Genomic DNA, 17,024 nt, shown 5'->3' with positions numbered 1-17,024 from the left:
TAGTTTTTCTTTTCTTTTCATTTTTTTTTTTTTTTTCTTTTGTACTATACAGGATACGTCTGCCTGTTCCAGGAGCTTGCACACCTACCACCACCACGCCCATATTCCACCATCCACTTTATTATTCCTGGGTAGTGCACTTGACAGATCTCCATTCTTCTTGCTATTTTAATAACCTGCCTGCTTAATGGAGCATTTTCACTTTTTTACACTTTTTTTTAAATCTCTATGAAGACAATTTTAATTTTCTCCAATGTACTGTTGCATAGCTACGTTAAAGACCGAGGTCTACTTAACGTTCCATTTACCAGGGCCCCAATTTGTAGTCCTAAACATAAATCTGTAAAGCAGGAAGATAGTTAGTACTTGGGTCTCCTGGTGATGAAGATTTAGTGTATTTTTGGAAGTTTCCGATTTAAGAGCTAGTTCACACCAGCCACAGTGCGTTCCAGCCCGATTGGGGCCGGAAGCCACTGGATCACCTTGCGGCCGGCTCACTTTGTTGTGGGGCAGGAGGGGGCGTGGCGGTGCATTGAACTCAATGGCACCGCAGCCACACCCTCCGGCCGCTGTGTGGTCGGCCGCACAGAAACGTTGTGGCACATCAATACCTACATTCCGGTCAGAAAAATAGTGCTTGCAGCATTTTTTGACTAGGCTGCAGGCATTGATGTGCCACACGTTCCCGTGCGGCCCCCTCCCGCCCCACAACAAAGAGAGCCGGCCGCAATGCGATCCAGTGCATTCCGGCCCCAATCGGGCTGGAGCGCACTGTCTGCTGTGAACTAGCCCTTAAAATATGCCTAGATATTTTTACCCTGTTGGCATCTTTGCACCAGCAGATTAGCCTGTGGAAGATCTAGGTGCAATAGTGGAAGATCTAGGTGCAATAGGCGTATCTGTTATTTATCACTTTAGGACATTACTGTGACCGGATACTCTAACCTCTTTATTGTGGCCATATACAAAAGAGCAGGGATTCATAGTAAAGATGCTGTAATGATACTTTTTATCCCCCGCCTCTGTGTAAAGTATAAATTGAGATCCAGACTTTCACAGCTCACTCCTTTATTTCAAACCACCATCTGCAAAGGAGACGCTCTTGATTGGCAGCTTTTATCTCTGTCTCTGCACATTCTGCAGGTGATAATTATTAAAAAAATTAAACCTAGTAGGGGTAGATGAATTAATGTGGAATTCAGGAGCCAGTTCCATTGACGGAGAAACCCTCAAAAGTTAGGCACCAGCTGTATTTGCAAGGGGCATTTGCTACGTGGCTCCTGAGATGTGTCCTGCCCTGCGTTAGCTTGAACCTTCTAAATGGATGGCTTAAACAAAGTGCACAGGTCCCATACTGTAATAACTTTTACATAGTCTTTGCGAGGCCCGTGTGAGCTCTGGAACCGAGTCTGGGTTTTTATACCAGTGTTAATTTTTCTGGGACCTAAAATGTGTTCTTGGTCTCGCCCCATCCAGTAATATCGCGTACGATTATCGTACGATAATCGTGCAGTGTATGGGCACCTTTAGTCGCCTCCTTGGATAAGGCCAAGCTTGGCTTTAGCCACTGAAATAAAGACATGTGTAGTAGTGTGCCAGATTTCTGTGCTGCTCGTGGCAATTTCTAATATAGTAGCAGGAGGTTCCGGCATTTCATGCCCGCAATCTTGGCAGGTTTTCCTTTAATTGCAGTTAAGAAAGGTAAGCTTACTGACCTAGGTCTGCTAGCAGTGCCTGTCTGATAAAATAAATATATTGGTCTTCTGGTAGGTAAGATTGTTCACATTTATTTAGCTGTTTGCCGGAGTTCAGCTTTAAAGTTTTTCTCATCAGTTAGTTTCCACATGTTTTGTTTTTCTCTTTAGATTAGTAGTCTTGGCATTGACTGTGACCAGTTATAAACTTATTAAATTTTTCTTTGGATCTGGTTTATACAACCTCAGGTTGCACAAAATGAATAAATTATCTTTCTTGTTAGAAAAGTTATTTGAGCCCTTTGGCTAATAGTCATGTGCTCCCGTATGACTTGGTCCAGTTTTTGAATACAGAAAGCAGTATAATATTAAGAGGCATTAAAGGATATTTTGCATATATCTATGGCTAGCAAGCAGATGTATGCAAAAGCATAAAGAAAGTTACCAAAAAGGTAATAATGTACCTGTGTCTCCGCCGCTCGCTTCCATCTGAAGATCTTCCACATTGATTCGTCCACCCCTCACCTACCAACATAACATTGGAGGAGAAGGTGAGGGTACCCAAAGAAAACCCCAATAAAAGTTTGTGAGAACTTAAAGTTGTGTCCACAATGGAAATTGAACACGGGACCCCCAGCACAGCAAAGGAAGAAACTTTGCTGCTCTGCCGCCCATATGGGATTGTTTTTGCCTGAAAATAAGTCAATAAATCAATGTAGGAAATGTGCACCAGACCAAGAAGATGTTTCCTCTTTCTGCATCCTTCCTCTTCCCTTTCACGTTAGTGCATGTAGTTTGTTGTGGCAAGGGCAATGGGATGTGAGCATTGCGTTTAAACATTGTTAATCCAACACTCCACTCCTGTTACAGAGCTCTGAACATCATTTTATCCCTTCGCAGTTGCACTCGAGTTTTTACATTCATTCCCTTAAAGGAGAACTATGGGGAGTGATTTTTCACTCAACCTCCTAGTTCGAGCCGACGTGTGACAATGAAACTGTCACACGTCAGCTCAATAGATCGGGAAGCGAGAACACATACCGTCACTCGCTCATGTTCCGATCATCTCCCTGCAGAGTGGTGACTGTCAGTGGGAGGGGGCAGGCACAGCTGGCTCTGCTTCTATATAGGCAGTCATAGCTGCAGCGATCTCGGTAAACAGTGAGCTATAGTCCGCTATCTAATAAGCTTTGGGTCACGGGAGGAGGTTAGTATATGTCCTCCTGTGACCCCTAAGAGAACTATGGGATAAAAAGGTTACCACATGGTTCTCTTCTAAACAGTCAAGTTGCACTTACAGTGATATACTTCTTTTAAGTTTTAACTGCAAAATGCTGCAGCGAGGGTTGATGTGGATCAGGGCATGGCTGTGAGATTATATGTATGGGGTTCCTTGTCTTCAGAAATGTACAAAAGTGTTCTTGTTTTCCAGTGGATTTTGAAGCTCTGATCATCGCCATATCCGTGGTTGGAGGCATCATTATTTTGTCTGTGGTGATTTGCTGTTGCTGCTGTTGTCGGAAAAAGAAGAACAGAAAGTAAGTAGTCCGATCATGCTTTGTGTTTCTGCAAATGTTCAGACCATGTTTTTTTGTTTTGCAGAACTGAATGCAGTTAGGAATGATTTATGGCTCTATTGTTTCTACTGCCTGACTGACTTTCAGAGGCGTTACCTTGTAGACCTTAAAGTGTATTCCCACTTGCACAGCCATATTGGGATATTTTATATTGGGACATGTTCCCATTCACATAGTATATTAAGATTAAAAAAAATGCTTCTTGCATTTTAAATTGCTTCCACTTGGGTTCGTTTCTTGACTTTTTAAAGTTTTTTCAAATTTTGACCTGCTTCTCCTTCGTTATAATGTTTAGGAGGGGCTCTGAGGGGTTAAGATTACAACCCTGGCTTCTGCATTCAAGTGTTAGGGCTTGTTCACACCATGTCCAGACCAGAACAGTTTGTTCACGGGCCAAAAAGCATCCCAATGTATCCTTATAGTATTTCTGGGCTCTGTTCACACCAGCACAGTCCATTCTGGTCCAGACAAAAAAAAAATATATATATATACTGCTGGTCTCATTTTTCTGGTCTGGAAACGTATCAAAAATGCACTTGACTTTAAGCAAAAATAAAAAACCAGCACCAGAACGTGGTAAAAATGCACTGCACTGTGTGTGCAGATCTGCTCTAGACCTGGTATGAACATTGCCTCAATGAGAAAAACACAAGCCCACAATTTCAGTCTTAAGTCTTTCTATAAGGACAGATCACTGTGAAGGTGCTTAGAAAAACCTGGAATCGCCCATGTTGCCTGCTGCAACGAAACATTAAAATAGTAAGGCATATTTTTAAACTTTGTTTTTTTTGGGTATGCTGTGTGAATAGGAACACATCATTTTCTAAAATTTGACTGTAAAAGGGGAAATACACTTTTAAATTGGCAAAAATTGTTGAAGCTTTAAGCAAGTGTTTACATTGATTGTGACCATCTCTGGGTTCAGTTCTTTACTTTTCTGACCACATGTCATGTTCTACTCTATATTCTGGTTCTAACATGAAATATGGTCAGATGTCAACACACGGCACTTACCTGAATTGTGGGATTCAGTCCCCCCTCCCCCGCAGGCTGCTGTGAATTTTTGAATTATTCATAGCTGTGTGTGGCTCTTCCCATACAGCCGTATCATCCATTCACACAGGATCTGTGGCTGGAGAAATGACAAGTCCTATTAGCCACTGCAGCAGAGGGACTTGTTCTCAGTGGAGTACTGGTACAGTAGGCTAGAGTAACAGTAAGGCAACCAGCATCCGTAATGTCAGCCCCCATATTTCTCTAATCACATATTTCTTTAAAGGAGAACTATGGGGTCAGGGCTTTTCCCCATAGTTCTCCTAAGGGTAACGGGAGGACACAAACTAGCGTTCTCCCGTCACCCTCAGCTCAGTATGTAGCTCGCCGTATACTGAGACGCTGCACCCGGGACTGATCCCAACATTACTGTCGAGATCCACCCAGCTGCAGGATTGACAGCTGGCTCTGCCTATCTAGATGCAGAGCCAGCTGTGCCCTCCCCCGTCCGTTCCCCGACTCGGCACTGGAGGAGCGGGGAGGGGGGAATCCCTGTGGGCAGCCGTGACTGACAGTCATGGCTCTCTGCAGGGGGATGATCGAGAAGTGAGCGAGCGACGCTATGTGTTTGCTCACTTCCCGATCTATTGAGCCAACCTCTGACAGTTTCATTGTCACACATCGGCTAGAAATATATAAGGAGGAGTTATTTTCACTCGCCTCATTTCTCCTTTTTAAAGCACCCTTCAGCTTCCCAATACAAATAGCATATTTCAGGCTGGTGCTTTTAACAAGCTGCTAGCAGGCTTTTGTAGACCTTCATAAAGCATCAAATCAAAGCCATCACTCCTGTGTGGTTAGGGCTCTTGGAATGGAGCTGAAGGTGCTTTAGAGTGACAGTATTGCTATTTCTATATTTTCAAACAGAGCTTGCTGTGAAGGAAGCATTATTTGCTTGTCGCCCTGTCTGCACTGCTGAACTCCCCTGGATTGAAGACAGAAGTGCATTCTGGTGAGGGACCAGGAATCTGAGACGCCCAGAAAGCAAGCCTTTCTCTTCCAAGCAGTGTAGACTATGGGACAGGCAAGGATTGCTTTGCGTTGAGCTCTCTTCACATTTTAAAACTAGTGTCAGGCACTTTAAAGGAAACTTATTCCAAGCTTTGTAAGTCGCTCAGTGGAACTTCAACTGAGCCCAGTGCTTTTTTTTTAATATTCAATTTTTATTAAAGTATATATTTTTTTATAAGCAAATCAGTTACATTTTTTACAAGACAAATACATTTCAAACAAAACAAGTACATTTCAGGTGCAGCCCGCCATTAATAGGCAGACGCAGTTCTCTGCCTTCGGGGAAAAGGGGGAATAGTATCCGTACAATAACCCATTCTATCCTTCCAATGTTGCCCTCCTACAAGCGACTACCTCTACAGACTCTACGGTTCCCATTAGACAGTTCATAGGTCAGCTATATTTACACCTTATGGTTTTTTCAAAACGAGCCCAGTTATAGTAATTAAATAATTAGTTCACCGGTCAGCTGTGTATATATGGGCATAGCTTTAAAGGCAACCCAGGGAGACCAGATGGTTTTAAACACAATCGTACGTTCTTGTCTCACCGCGGTAAGTTCCTCCATCAGACATAGATAGTCCACTTTATGTATCCATTCCCCAATTGGAGGCACCACAGGGGTGTTCCAATATTTAGGAATGAGGAACTTAGCAGCATTCAATAAGTGTGGCGTCAGGGATTTCCTATACCTTACAGGCGATATATCCGACGTGTAATAAACATGCCCAAGGATCAGTAAGGGGGGGTTGCCCCGTTATAGATGCAATAAGAGTGGTAACTTGCAACCAGAAAGGTTTCACCTTAGGACAAAACCACCATATGTGTCCGTGGGTGCCTACGAGTCCACAACCCCTCCAACATTCTGGGGAATGTATTGGATGCATCGCGTGCAGGCGATCCGGTGTATAGTACCACCTCGCCAGTAGTTTATATGAGGCCTCTACTACATATGTACTAATGGAGGAGGAGAAATTGAGGATGAGCAATCGTTTTTTCTGAGGACCTGTCAAAGTAATACCCAGGTCTGCCTCCCAGTGTATTAAGTATGACGGAGCTTGGTTTACCCGGGATGAAAGCAAAATTTTGTATACTTGCGACAAGCCATGAGATGGGGAGTCAGGTTGTGACAATAGATTCTCCAGCCTGTGTAGGTTTTTGAGAGATCTAAGCAGTTTAGGAAGAGAGGAGACAAAGTGGAGTAGCTGGCGATACCGCCATTCGTCAAGGGGTCGGACACCAAACTTATTTTGTATTTGTAGCGGTGTTACAAGACCCGACTCTTGCGTAACCTCATATAACCTAAAAAGCTTAGTATCGGTCCAGTGGCGAAAGCCACTGTCCATGCAGCCTGGTGGATAAAATGAGTGACCCAGCATTGGCAGTAGAGTGGAATTGTAAGGACCTACTAGCTGGGAATATATTTTAGACCAAATAGTCAGGGTGGACTTAGTCGGGGGGAGGTGGAATTCCGGAGCTCTCTATACTCCGGTGGTATCCAACATATCGTCGACAAAGGTTGGCCAGCCAAGGAGATTTCCAGGTCAACCCACCGTTTACTCCCCTTCTGATATGTCCAGTCCAAGACTCTATTAAGGGCAGCTGCGTAGTAATACAAGGTGAAGTCTGGGAGGGCTAGGCCTCCCTCCCGTTTGGTCCTAGTGAGGGTCTGGCGAGCTATCCTAGCTTTGGAACGATTCCATATATACTTGTCTACCACTCTACGTAGGGTCTAGAGGTAACATTCTGGTAGAGAGATAGGCACTGTTTGTAGCAGATATAGCACCCTCGGAAGTATGTTCATTTTAATGCCGTTGATCCTGCCTTTCAGAGTAAGATAGGGACGATCATTATTCCATCTAGAGAGATCCGTCTTTATACTGTTCAATATAGGAATATAGTTACAGTGCATCAAATCTGAAAATTTAAAAGTCAAAAATATTCCTAAATATTTCGGCTTACGAGTTTTCCACAAAAACGGCAGGGTGTCTCGTATCTGTTGGCATTCCCTTTGCCGAGGTTGTGAGGTTTAATAGTTCAGATTTATGTAAATTTATTTTAAAGTTCGAAACTAATCCGTATTGTTCAAATTCCTTGAGGAGGTTAGGAAAAGTAATTCTAGGCTGTCTCACGAAAAAAAGAATGTCGTCGGCATAAGCCGCTATTTTATGTTCATACCCTTGTACTTCAACACCTCTAATGTTTATGTTATTTCTGATAGAGATGAGCAGGGGTTCCAGAGTAAGTGCAAATAAAAGGGGTGATAAAGGGCAATCCTGACGAGTGCCATTGTGGAGTTCAAAGGCATAAGATAGAGTACCGTTAACCTTAATTTGTGCCGTGGGTTTGTGATAGAGGGTTTTAATAAAGTGTAACATTCTAGGGCCAAGTCCAATATGTTCAAGCGTGGTTATTAAAAAGTCCCAATCGACTCTGTCAAACGCCTTTTCCGCGTCGGTAGATAGAATCATGGCCGGAAGGGTTGATGTGGAAGCGTGATTAATCAGTCAGTGCTCGCTGCGTATTATCCCTAGCCTCTCTTCCCGGAATGAATCCAGTCTGGTCAGCTGAAATAAGATGAGGTAGTAATGGCGCCAGGCGATTGGCTAGTATTTTGGCGTACAATTTAATGTCGGTATTTAATAAAGAAATAGGCCTGTAGGTACTGCACACAGCTGGATCCCTTCCGGGTTTAGGGAAGACTGAGATATAAGTGTGTAAAGTAGCTAGTTCTGGTGGTTTACCTGTGGAAAAAGTATTTAAATATGTACATAATTGTGGTTTTAGCAAAGATTGAAAAGTTTTATAGTATTTTAGTGGGAACCCATCCGGACCAGGACTTTTTCCGGACGGGGAAGTGGCTATAGCCTTACTGAGTTCTAATTCAGATATTGGGGTTTCCAGCGACATCAAGGTCGTCTGATCTATTTGGGGAAAAGAAAGATTGGTCAAATAGGAGCGAATCAGGTCTTTGTCGTTTTATTAAGCTGTTCAGAGGGGTCCGGTCGAACATTGTACAGTTTAGCGTAAAATTCCCTAAACGTTTGGGCTATCTCCTTCGTAGAGAATGTAATGTTATCCTTCGCATTCTTTATTTTAGGGATGAAGCCCATGTTTTGATGAACCCGTAAGAGGCGAGCCAGTCGTCTACCGGGCTTACTTCCGAATTCATAGGATTGTTGGGAAAGGTACTTCAAGGATCTAGAGTACTTAGATTGAAGAACCTTACGTAACTCCTCCCGGGCTTTAGAGAGCTCCGGGAGGAGAGCATCTGCCAGCGACCGTTTATGTGCTTGCTCTAGAGTAGTTATCTTCTGAGTCAGCTTGTTAATTTTATGAGTACGTTCCTTTTTTTTTACGTGAGCCGTGAGCTATAAATTTCCCCCGAATCGTTGCCTTATGAGCTTCCCAAAGAATCCCAGGGGAAATATCTTCCGTCTCGTTCTCGCGAAAATATCATGTGAGGTCGTCTAGTACAGCTGACTCAACTATAGGATCAGCTAGCAGCTGTTCGTTTAATCTCCACATATATGGAGATCTGTGTTCTCCTGGTCTCTCCAGTCGGGCCGATATAGGGGCGTGATCTGACATTGTGGCCGTGTGGATTTTAGTGTCAATAAGAAGGTCCAAGTGTCTGTGTTCCATAAAAATATAGTCTATACGGGAGTACATATTATGCACCGTTGAGTATACCGTATAATCTTTTTCGTGTGGGTGTAATATTCGCCAGGTGTCCATGAGCTGGAGTTTATGAAAGTGTGACTTAAGATTAGTGATTTGTCTATGTGCCATATGTGAACGGCCCGATGAAGAGTCTAACGACGGGTCCATATGGACATTCAAGTCCCCTGCAAGTATCGTTATACCCGCTTGGAATTCCGTAAGGGAGTTTAAGGTATGATTTAAAAATGATGTCTGAGATTGATTTGGACCATAAATATTCACAAGAGTGTATATCTGCTGCCCTATCTTCCCCCGTAGGAACAAGAATCTCCTGGCTGAATCTGTTTTCCTTTCAAGGAGGCTGAATGGGAGGCGTCTGTGCAACCCAATGGCCATGCCATTACGCTTACTAGATGGAGAGGTATTGTAGTACCACGTAGGGTATTGCTGAGAATGTAGTTTAACATGGGAAGTGTGTGCAATGTGTGTTTCTTGAAGAAATACTATGTCCCCGCCTAATGCTACCAGTTCCCTATAAAGGGCGTGGCGCTTAAAAGGTGTATTAAGACCCCGAACATTATAACTAATTATTCTAACGTCCGCCATCGGGTTGCATTTCTGCTCGTCCCCCAACAGTCTCCTTTAAGGATCTTCACACGGATAGGGCAAACAAGGAAGGTAGGGAAAAGGTCGGGGTAACATACATAGGGAGCTGATAATAGGTGAAAAAAGGAAGAAAGTGACATAAAATTAAGAAAAAAAAAAAGGATCGAGGAAGAGGTCCCCAGTCCTGTTCCTCAGTGTCAAAGAACAGAAACACTGAGGCTTAACATTACCAAAACGGGTTCTCTTGGAACCATATACACCTTTTACGGGGTACATGACGTGGGCAAAAGAGGCACTACCAGGGAAGTCTAAGCACTTATTCACTTCCACTGTTGCCCCTGTCAGCACGCACCCGCATTATTCGTATCGTTAGTATTGCATTAACATTACTTATATATAAGCAAATATATTCACCAACGTCTTAATATTAGTACATCCTATTTTCGGCCAGATGAAAAGAAGGCCATTATGACTCAGAAAAAACATGGGAAAAAAACACAACATACAAATTCCTCGGCCATATTCAACAATTTTAACCATTACACAAATCTTTTAACAGAGAGGCCGTACTTTAGGTAGATTAGAAAGAGAGGCTTATATCGTCTTTCAAACATTATGTCGGGTAGACAAGGGGGTTGTCTCCACCGACTGGATAGTGCCCAGTGACCTCCATTGTTGGTCCAACAATAATGGAAGGGTGGGCAAAGAGTCGCCCCATCCTGGTAATTTCGGTATGGTGATGCACAGAGATTCACAGAATGCCTCTAAGTCCTCAGGGAAGCGAAGAACTGACGTCTTGCCTTGCCTTCTGGCAATTTAGACAGAAGCTCCAACAGTGGGCGCAGAGCCCTGCGTCTGAAGAGGGTCTCCCTAGCCAGGTCAGAGAAAATTTGTAAGTGGACGCCCTCAAAATCTGTAAGCGGACTCTCCCGAAGCTTCATCATTATAGCTTCCTTATCTGCGTTGTAGTGTAGTCGGCATATCACGTCTCTGGATGTTTCTTGCTGCAGACCCCGTGGGCGAAGTGTTCTATGCGCCCTATCAAACATAAGGGGGGTATCGGGGGCCCTCCCCTGTATGGAATTAAAGATACCCCGTAGTGTAGCCGCCAGGTCACAGTCAGAGATTGTCTCGGGGAGACCCCTTACCCTCAGGTTATTGCGTCGTCCCCTGTTATCCCTGTCCTCCAGGCGATATGAGAGGTCTCTTTGCGTCTTAGCCGTGAGCTGGAGGTGAGACTGCAGGGCCGTTATGACAGTGGCGTGGCTGTCCAATCGGCTCTCTGTCTCCTCCACTCTGTGTAAGAGGTGCGTGACCTCACCTCTAAGCGACAGGATGTCGGCTTTCAGTGAGTTCTCCAGGGTACCGAGCATGTCTGCCAAATCTTGCTTGGTGGGAAGGGTACGTACCAGGTCGTCCATTGATGTGATGTTTCGGGGCCCCCCGCTCGTCTCCGGTCCCAGGATGAAGGTAGGATGACTCTGGGTCTATTCCTCGAGGTGACGAGTGTGTTGAACGTATGTCCTGCACGCCAGTTTTAGCCGCGTTGTGCGGAGTGGATGAGCCCGACTGCTCTGCCGCAATGTATTTTTTAATGCTGGTAGAGGGTGTTTTAGAGGCGCCCGAGCGTGTAGTTTTCTTGTTAATTTTTCAGTAGGGGTTTAGGGATTCATCTGAGTCCAGGATGTCTGTTTTGCGGGTAGCGTGTTCGGAGCTCACGCTAAGCACATCTGAGCGCCGCCATGTCCAAGACACGCCCCCCTGTATCATTACTCCCGAAGCAGCCTGAGCCCAGTGCTGATAAACGTTAAGCATTTCAAAAAACTATTTCTTCTTGTAATCCAACGGCAAGGAGTGGGGGTAAGGGAGTGTAAGTATCCTATTTAGATTAGGGTCCTGTTTTAATTTGTGGCTGAACAATGGGAAATTATCCAACTACAGAAAGTTGTCTAGGTCATTGGACATCATGTAATCCTGCACACATGTATTACAATACCTACTTTACTTTAGGAAGCCTCATAGACTGGGAAAATTCACCCTAGACTGTAGATGTTCCCCATCAGATCAATTGTTCTCATTGGGGTACCTCCAGTACAATATTTCCATGTTTAAAGAACCACCTTCTTTCTGCAGTACTTCCAACTCCCTAAATCCTGAGTGCTTTACATGCCAATGTTGACACTCTGCAGTAATGAGGGCTAGATCCCCCCCCTAAACTTTCAAGTTGGCCATTAAGACCATTCATAGTGCTGGAGGGAGGAAGACCATCCATGGACACTTTATGGAATTGTCATTATATGCATGCGAGTGCTCCCACTACCCTGGCACATACTTTTAAAGATACTTGTATTTAATTGTTGTAGAAGGTTATAGGTGCATTTTATTATTCAGCCCTTAGTTGGCTATTGATGCTTGTTTAACAATCTGCTCAATTTAGCACAAGATGATCTATGTGTTGATGGGTTAAACATGCAGTTAGAGTGTGAATAAACCACAAGTGAATAATCTGATGATCTTTAAACAGCACCACCTTGGAGACTGAGAAAAGGATGAGAGAAAGCGAAGAGAGAAAGGCTCGCCAAGAAGAAAGGTAAATAAATGTTGTAATTGCTCATGCGGAAGTAACTCTACCGACTGAAGAAATCTGTTACGGGGGTTGCAGTGAGTTTATCAGTCAATGATGACTTGTATGTGTGCCCCAGAAAGAAAGAGCTAAGGACTAGTTAGCAGCTTTGCCTCTAGTCTCCATTCAGCTGGTCTTTCCCCAGTACTGACTAACCATGCCTTGTTCTCCACGGTCTGTGTGGTGGCAGCCACCATGATACAGACAGGGCTTTGCTTCCTGATGTCAGAGTCTCCAGCAAGGAGAACAGCACCAGATATCACTTCATATATTGTGAGACTAGTTGTCAGAGGCAGCAGTGCTTTAGATGAACTCAAACTGTAGCTATATTGAATAGTAATGCCAAACTCCCTATCATGCCGGCTACTTTTCACGAGGAATGTAGACAGTAGTTGTAGTAACAGATGGATAGCACTAGTCAAGTATTCTTCTGTTCAAATCAAAGTATATCTTTTTCTTTTTTCCCCCGCAGGAGGGCTAATATGAAGACACAACATGATGCAATAAGGAAGAAATATGGTAAATTTTGATTCTGCGTGGCTCCGCTATTCCTTGGGTTTAAATAATATTGTCAGTGCCCCAGTCTAGGGGGGAAACGATCAGTTTGCTGTGCTTTTGCCACTGAAAGTAGTGCTGCTATGATGGTCTGTTGGCTCGCTATATTTTATTCTGGCCTCCTGAGGATCTAATCTATTTACAGTTGGCTGTATTTTTTCCTCAATGCTTGCTATGGAGGATGCACCATGTTCAGGCCTATTTCTCCTTTCTGTACATGTTCAACACATTGCAAATGAGAATTTGGGGGATTTTTGTATGGAGATGCAGACATTTGATTCTGTATCCGGTGTTGCCAAATTATGTATGTTCCATAAACAGGATTTCGCCCGGATTCAAGATCTTTTCATTATTAGGTACCTATGTTACCTCCAAGGTTTACTCTCTAAGGTGATGGGCAGATTGGTGTTTCAGCTACTATTGGGTTGGGAAGTTCTGACTGTGTACCTTTCTAGGAGAGGTAAAAGCAGTTGCTGCCTCTCTATCTGGATTTATTGACTAGGGTGTCCATGCTCAGTCCTTCATCAGGCTCTATCAATAGGCCCGATCTCAGAAACAAGTTGCTGGAAGACTGCTCAGGTAAGCCTGCACTTTCCCACACATGGTGCTCTATAATGTATTGCTGGGATTTGTATTCCTCTATACCTGTGATGTTTTGTGATGTATATTAGATCAGCTATAGAGGAATACAAATCCCAGCAATACATTATACATACAGTGTACAATGTATTGCTGGGATTTGTTGTACTCTATAGCTGGTGGTATTCTGCATTGTGCTGTATAATGTACTATTGCTGGGATTTGTTGTACTCTATAGCTGGTGGTATTCTGCATTGTGCTGTATAATGTACTATTGCTGGGATTTGTTGTACTCTATAGCTGGTGGTATTCTGCATTGTGCTGTATAATGTACTATTGCTGGGATTTGTTGTACTCTATAGCTGGTGGTATTCTGCATTGTGCTGTATAATGTACTATTGCTGGGCTTTGTAGTCCTTAATAGGCGATGCCATTCTACATTTAATTGCTGTATAATTTTACACTTTTCATTTCACTATATTGCACACCACACTTTTTTTTTTTTCCTTTTCTTTACTTCCACCGCTCCAAGCTTGCTCCTGTGATGGACTACAATCTCAATACAAACTAGTAGTCCATCACTGGAGCCATTTTTTAAAATGTATTTAATTTTTTTTATCCGATTTAACCGATTAATCGAACTTAATAATCGTCCAACTAATCGATTTTGAAAATAATCGTTAGCTGCAGCTCTATCAGGCTCAGATGACGCGGACCCTGCGAGGCCCCGAAAGTACTTGCTATTGAATGACATTGGTTGCCATTAAAATGGACATTTGCTTAACACTACAGCTTGTGTGGTATTGGGGAATACAGTTTAACAAAGTATTCCCCAATTTGACAGCACCTAGGTCCCCTCCTTTCTTCTAGCCTGCTCATTACAGCCATGTCCTGCTCACTCCTATTTCTGAATGAATGAAATGGTACTATCAGGGTGTGCGGTCTAGGAACAAGTATGTCCATTTTATTGACAACCAATGTCATTGAATAGCAAGTACTTTCGGGGCCTCGCTGGGTCCCCCGTCATCTGAGCCAATGGCCAGTGTGAATGGGGGAATCTAGTGGTGGGGTTTTGTTTCCCATGTTCAGTGCTAGTGGGGTTGAATGAGAAAAAAATGGCCAGTGTTAACTGTACTATGAGGCAAATGTTCTAGTGTGAGATTTGAAATCGAGGTTTTATACCACAATAAAGTGATACAAAATGGCACAGCAAAGACTAGGTATGGGTTTGCTTTAATGATTTGACTGTGTAGGCAACATGCACATTTTTTTTTTTTTTACGATGTGCAAAATTCTTATTCTATTAACTTTTATGTTACAGTTTTCAGGGTTGTATTTTACAGTGTACCGTTTTTTTTTATTTTTTATAAGTCTGGCCCAGTTGTTGGCCCAGTGTAGGGATGTTTGTTCTCCATAGAGCTAGGAAGACTCCTTTCCTACTCATATTCCATACTCCCCCTCCCGCATATATTGCATAGACAGATCTTGTTTTGTTTCCATTTATTCTATGCCGTGATTTACATTGCTGGTGCCTGGTTAGTTGCTGCTTCATAGCTTACACATTGTATATGGAAGGGTGATTGGGGGGGTCACAATGTGACTTTCTGTTCTTGCTACAATGCTGCCAATGTGGTCAATATTCACATCTCGGCGGGCAGTGGGTGCAATAAGATTTTCAGTTGGGTGATTTGTATTTGTTTTGCTGCAATGCAGTTTATAAGAATATACACTAATCTAGAATAATTTAGAGTTGAATTTTTTTATTTTTGCTAGTCAGTACAGATTTGCTTGTAATTATTCTCTGGCTTTTCCGCTATTCCAGCCATCTTCCTTTCATTTTTTTTTTTATTCCCATAGTTGATTTTTAGTATGCTGGCTTGTCCCGGGTCTATTAGATTTGACACAGGACATTGGCACCGACCAGATTGAAATGATGGAAATAAGTGTTTTGTATTTTAAATACAAGGACATTGAATTTCAAGGCATTTCAAGTTTTTCTTTCTTTCTGCTAGTCATGTGTGATTGTGGCCATTGGTTTCTACATGTGCACTCCATGAGCCCAGTCTGCCACCTTGTGGTGAACTTGTAGTATTAAAGTCAGTTCTGTACACAAGGATTCCATTGTTCATTTGTAGACGCTGGCCAGAACTTTGTGTTGCTTATAGCAACCAGTCAGATTGCTTGTGTCATTTTCAACTTTACAGATTGCAGAAATGACAAGTAGAAGCTGATTGGTTTCTATAGACAACGAGCTTCCTGGTTAATACACTTTTCATAAAGACTTTCATAAGTCTTGTTCTCTTTTGGATCCGTTCTGTTAGTTATGTAGTGCTTTCAGTAGCTATGTATATCATTATCTTTGCACTTGCTATCCCCAGCTCTTGTTTAGGGGTGAAGTGTGTGTTTTAAAAGGCTTTCCTTAGAAATGTGGTTGGTTTTGTTCTAACAGATGTAAAATGAGCGTTAATGTTTTAGAAGGTTGTTTTGATGATTGGAAAATTCATAGATTCTTCTTTTGTTTCTCTCTAGGTTTGTTTAAAGATGATAATCCTTATGCGAAGTTCCAGGAATGAGTTTTGGAAGCCTGAGTTACCAACTTCTGTGGACTGTCAAAAAGAGTGATTTTCATACGTACCAATTCTTATTTAATCCTGCTGTCCTTTTAGTAGCCAGCTAACCAGCGCTAGTCCTAAGTCTATATATGAGTGACTAGATGATTCCCTTGTATTACAAAGGTTTGGAATGTGTTTGAAAAATACCAAAGTGCCTGAGAATTTTTTTTTTATTACTCCATCCTTTGACACTTGGGGTGTATTCAATACCAAAGCAAAGCATAATGATATGTGGTAACCCATTGCAGCGGGGTGATCCCTTGGTAGGTTGCTGTGGGTATCTGCATATCATTAATATATGTATAGCTGTACAGTACACAAAGGACATAAGAAGTGCTCTAGATCAAACCTCCTAACACCTTCACACATTTAAAGAACATGATCACATATTGGTTGCATCAACTTATTGAACATGAACAACCATCCTGTATGCACTCATCTGTCATTTGTTCACAACTTGTTAGTTTGTTGGCTGAGGGGAGACACTTGCGGCAATGATTATGCGTAAAAGTGTTTATGTATAGATGTGTGTATTGACACTGCTCTCTCTCCAAAGATCTGATTGATAGGTAGAGTGCAGTATTTCTCTTGCCAATATTTTAGCTACTGGAAGAAAAATGTGAAATTGTATATGTGAAGGTTCTGTTGCTGCCATGCTGATAACTGTGAGTTCACTCTACCAGGGCTAAGATTAATACACATGTGTATATAGATGCAGGTTTGTTTGTTCCTTATTGAAACGCTCCATTCACATATATTATCTTTAAGTTGTAACGTTTTATATAAATATAGTTTGTCTTTACTTGTCACCTTTGCTAGGTAAGTTTGAGTGCAATCTAAAAATGAGTTCAGTACAAAGTGCCCGAGTGTGGAACCTTCTGTATTTCCAGCCTGGCAACCAATCACCTTCTCACTTCCTGGGCAGGTTAGAATATGTAAGGTAGATAATGATTGGATGTCAGTGAGGAAGCGGAGTGTTCCATCAAGACATCGCATACATGAAGCCTAACATTTTAAATGGAATTTCCATTTAAACATTTGGGTGCCTGTA

The 17,024-nt window shown here is 42.7% G+C and overlaps 1 protein-coding gene across 1 annotated transcript in view; it reads left to right on the top strand.

Annotated features, from left to right (window-relative positions):
• PTTG1IP (pituitary tumor-transforming 1 interacting protein) overlaps positions 1–15,934 on the top strand; it is a 34,028-nt gene extending 18,094 nt beyond the window's left edge. The window contains exons 4-7 of the mRNA XM_018574310.1: positions 3,127–3,232; positions 12,129–12,194; positions 12,700–12,746; positions 15,891–15,934. Coding sequence (XP_018429812.1) covers positions 3,127–3,232; positions 12,129–12,194; positions 12,700–12,746; positions 15,891–15,934 — 263 coding nt within the window. The remainder of the gene's footprint in view (positions 1–3,126; positions 3,233–12,128; positions 12,195–12,699; positions 12,747–15,890) is intronic.
• Positions 15,935–17,024: the final 1,090 nt, after the last annotated feature.

This window comes from Nanorana parkeri, unplaced genomic scaffold (genome assembly GCF_000935625.1).
Source record: "Nanorana parkeri isolate BGI_ZX_2015 unplaced genomic scaffold, ASM93562v1 scaffold2874, whole genome shotgun sequence".
NCBI lineage: Eukaryota > Metazoa > Chordata > Amphibia > Anura > Dicroglossidae > Nanorana > Nanorana parkeri.
The sequence above is the reverse complement of the archived record's forward strand: the minus strand, read 5'-3'. Positions and strand labels throughout refer to the sequence as shown.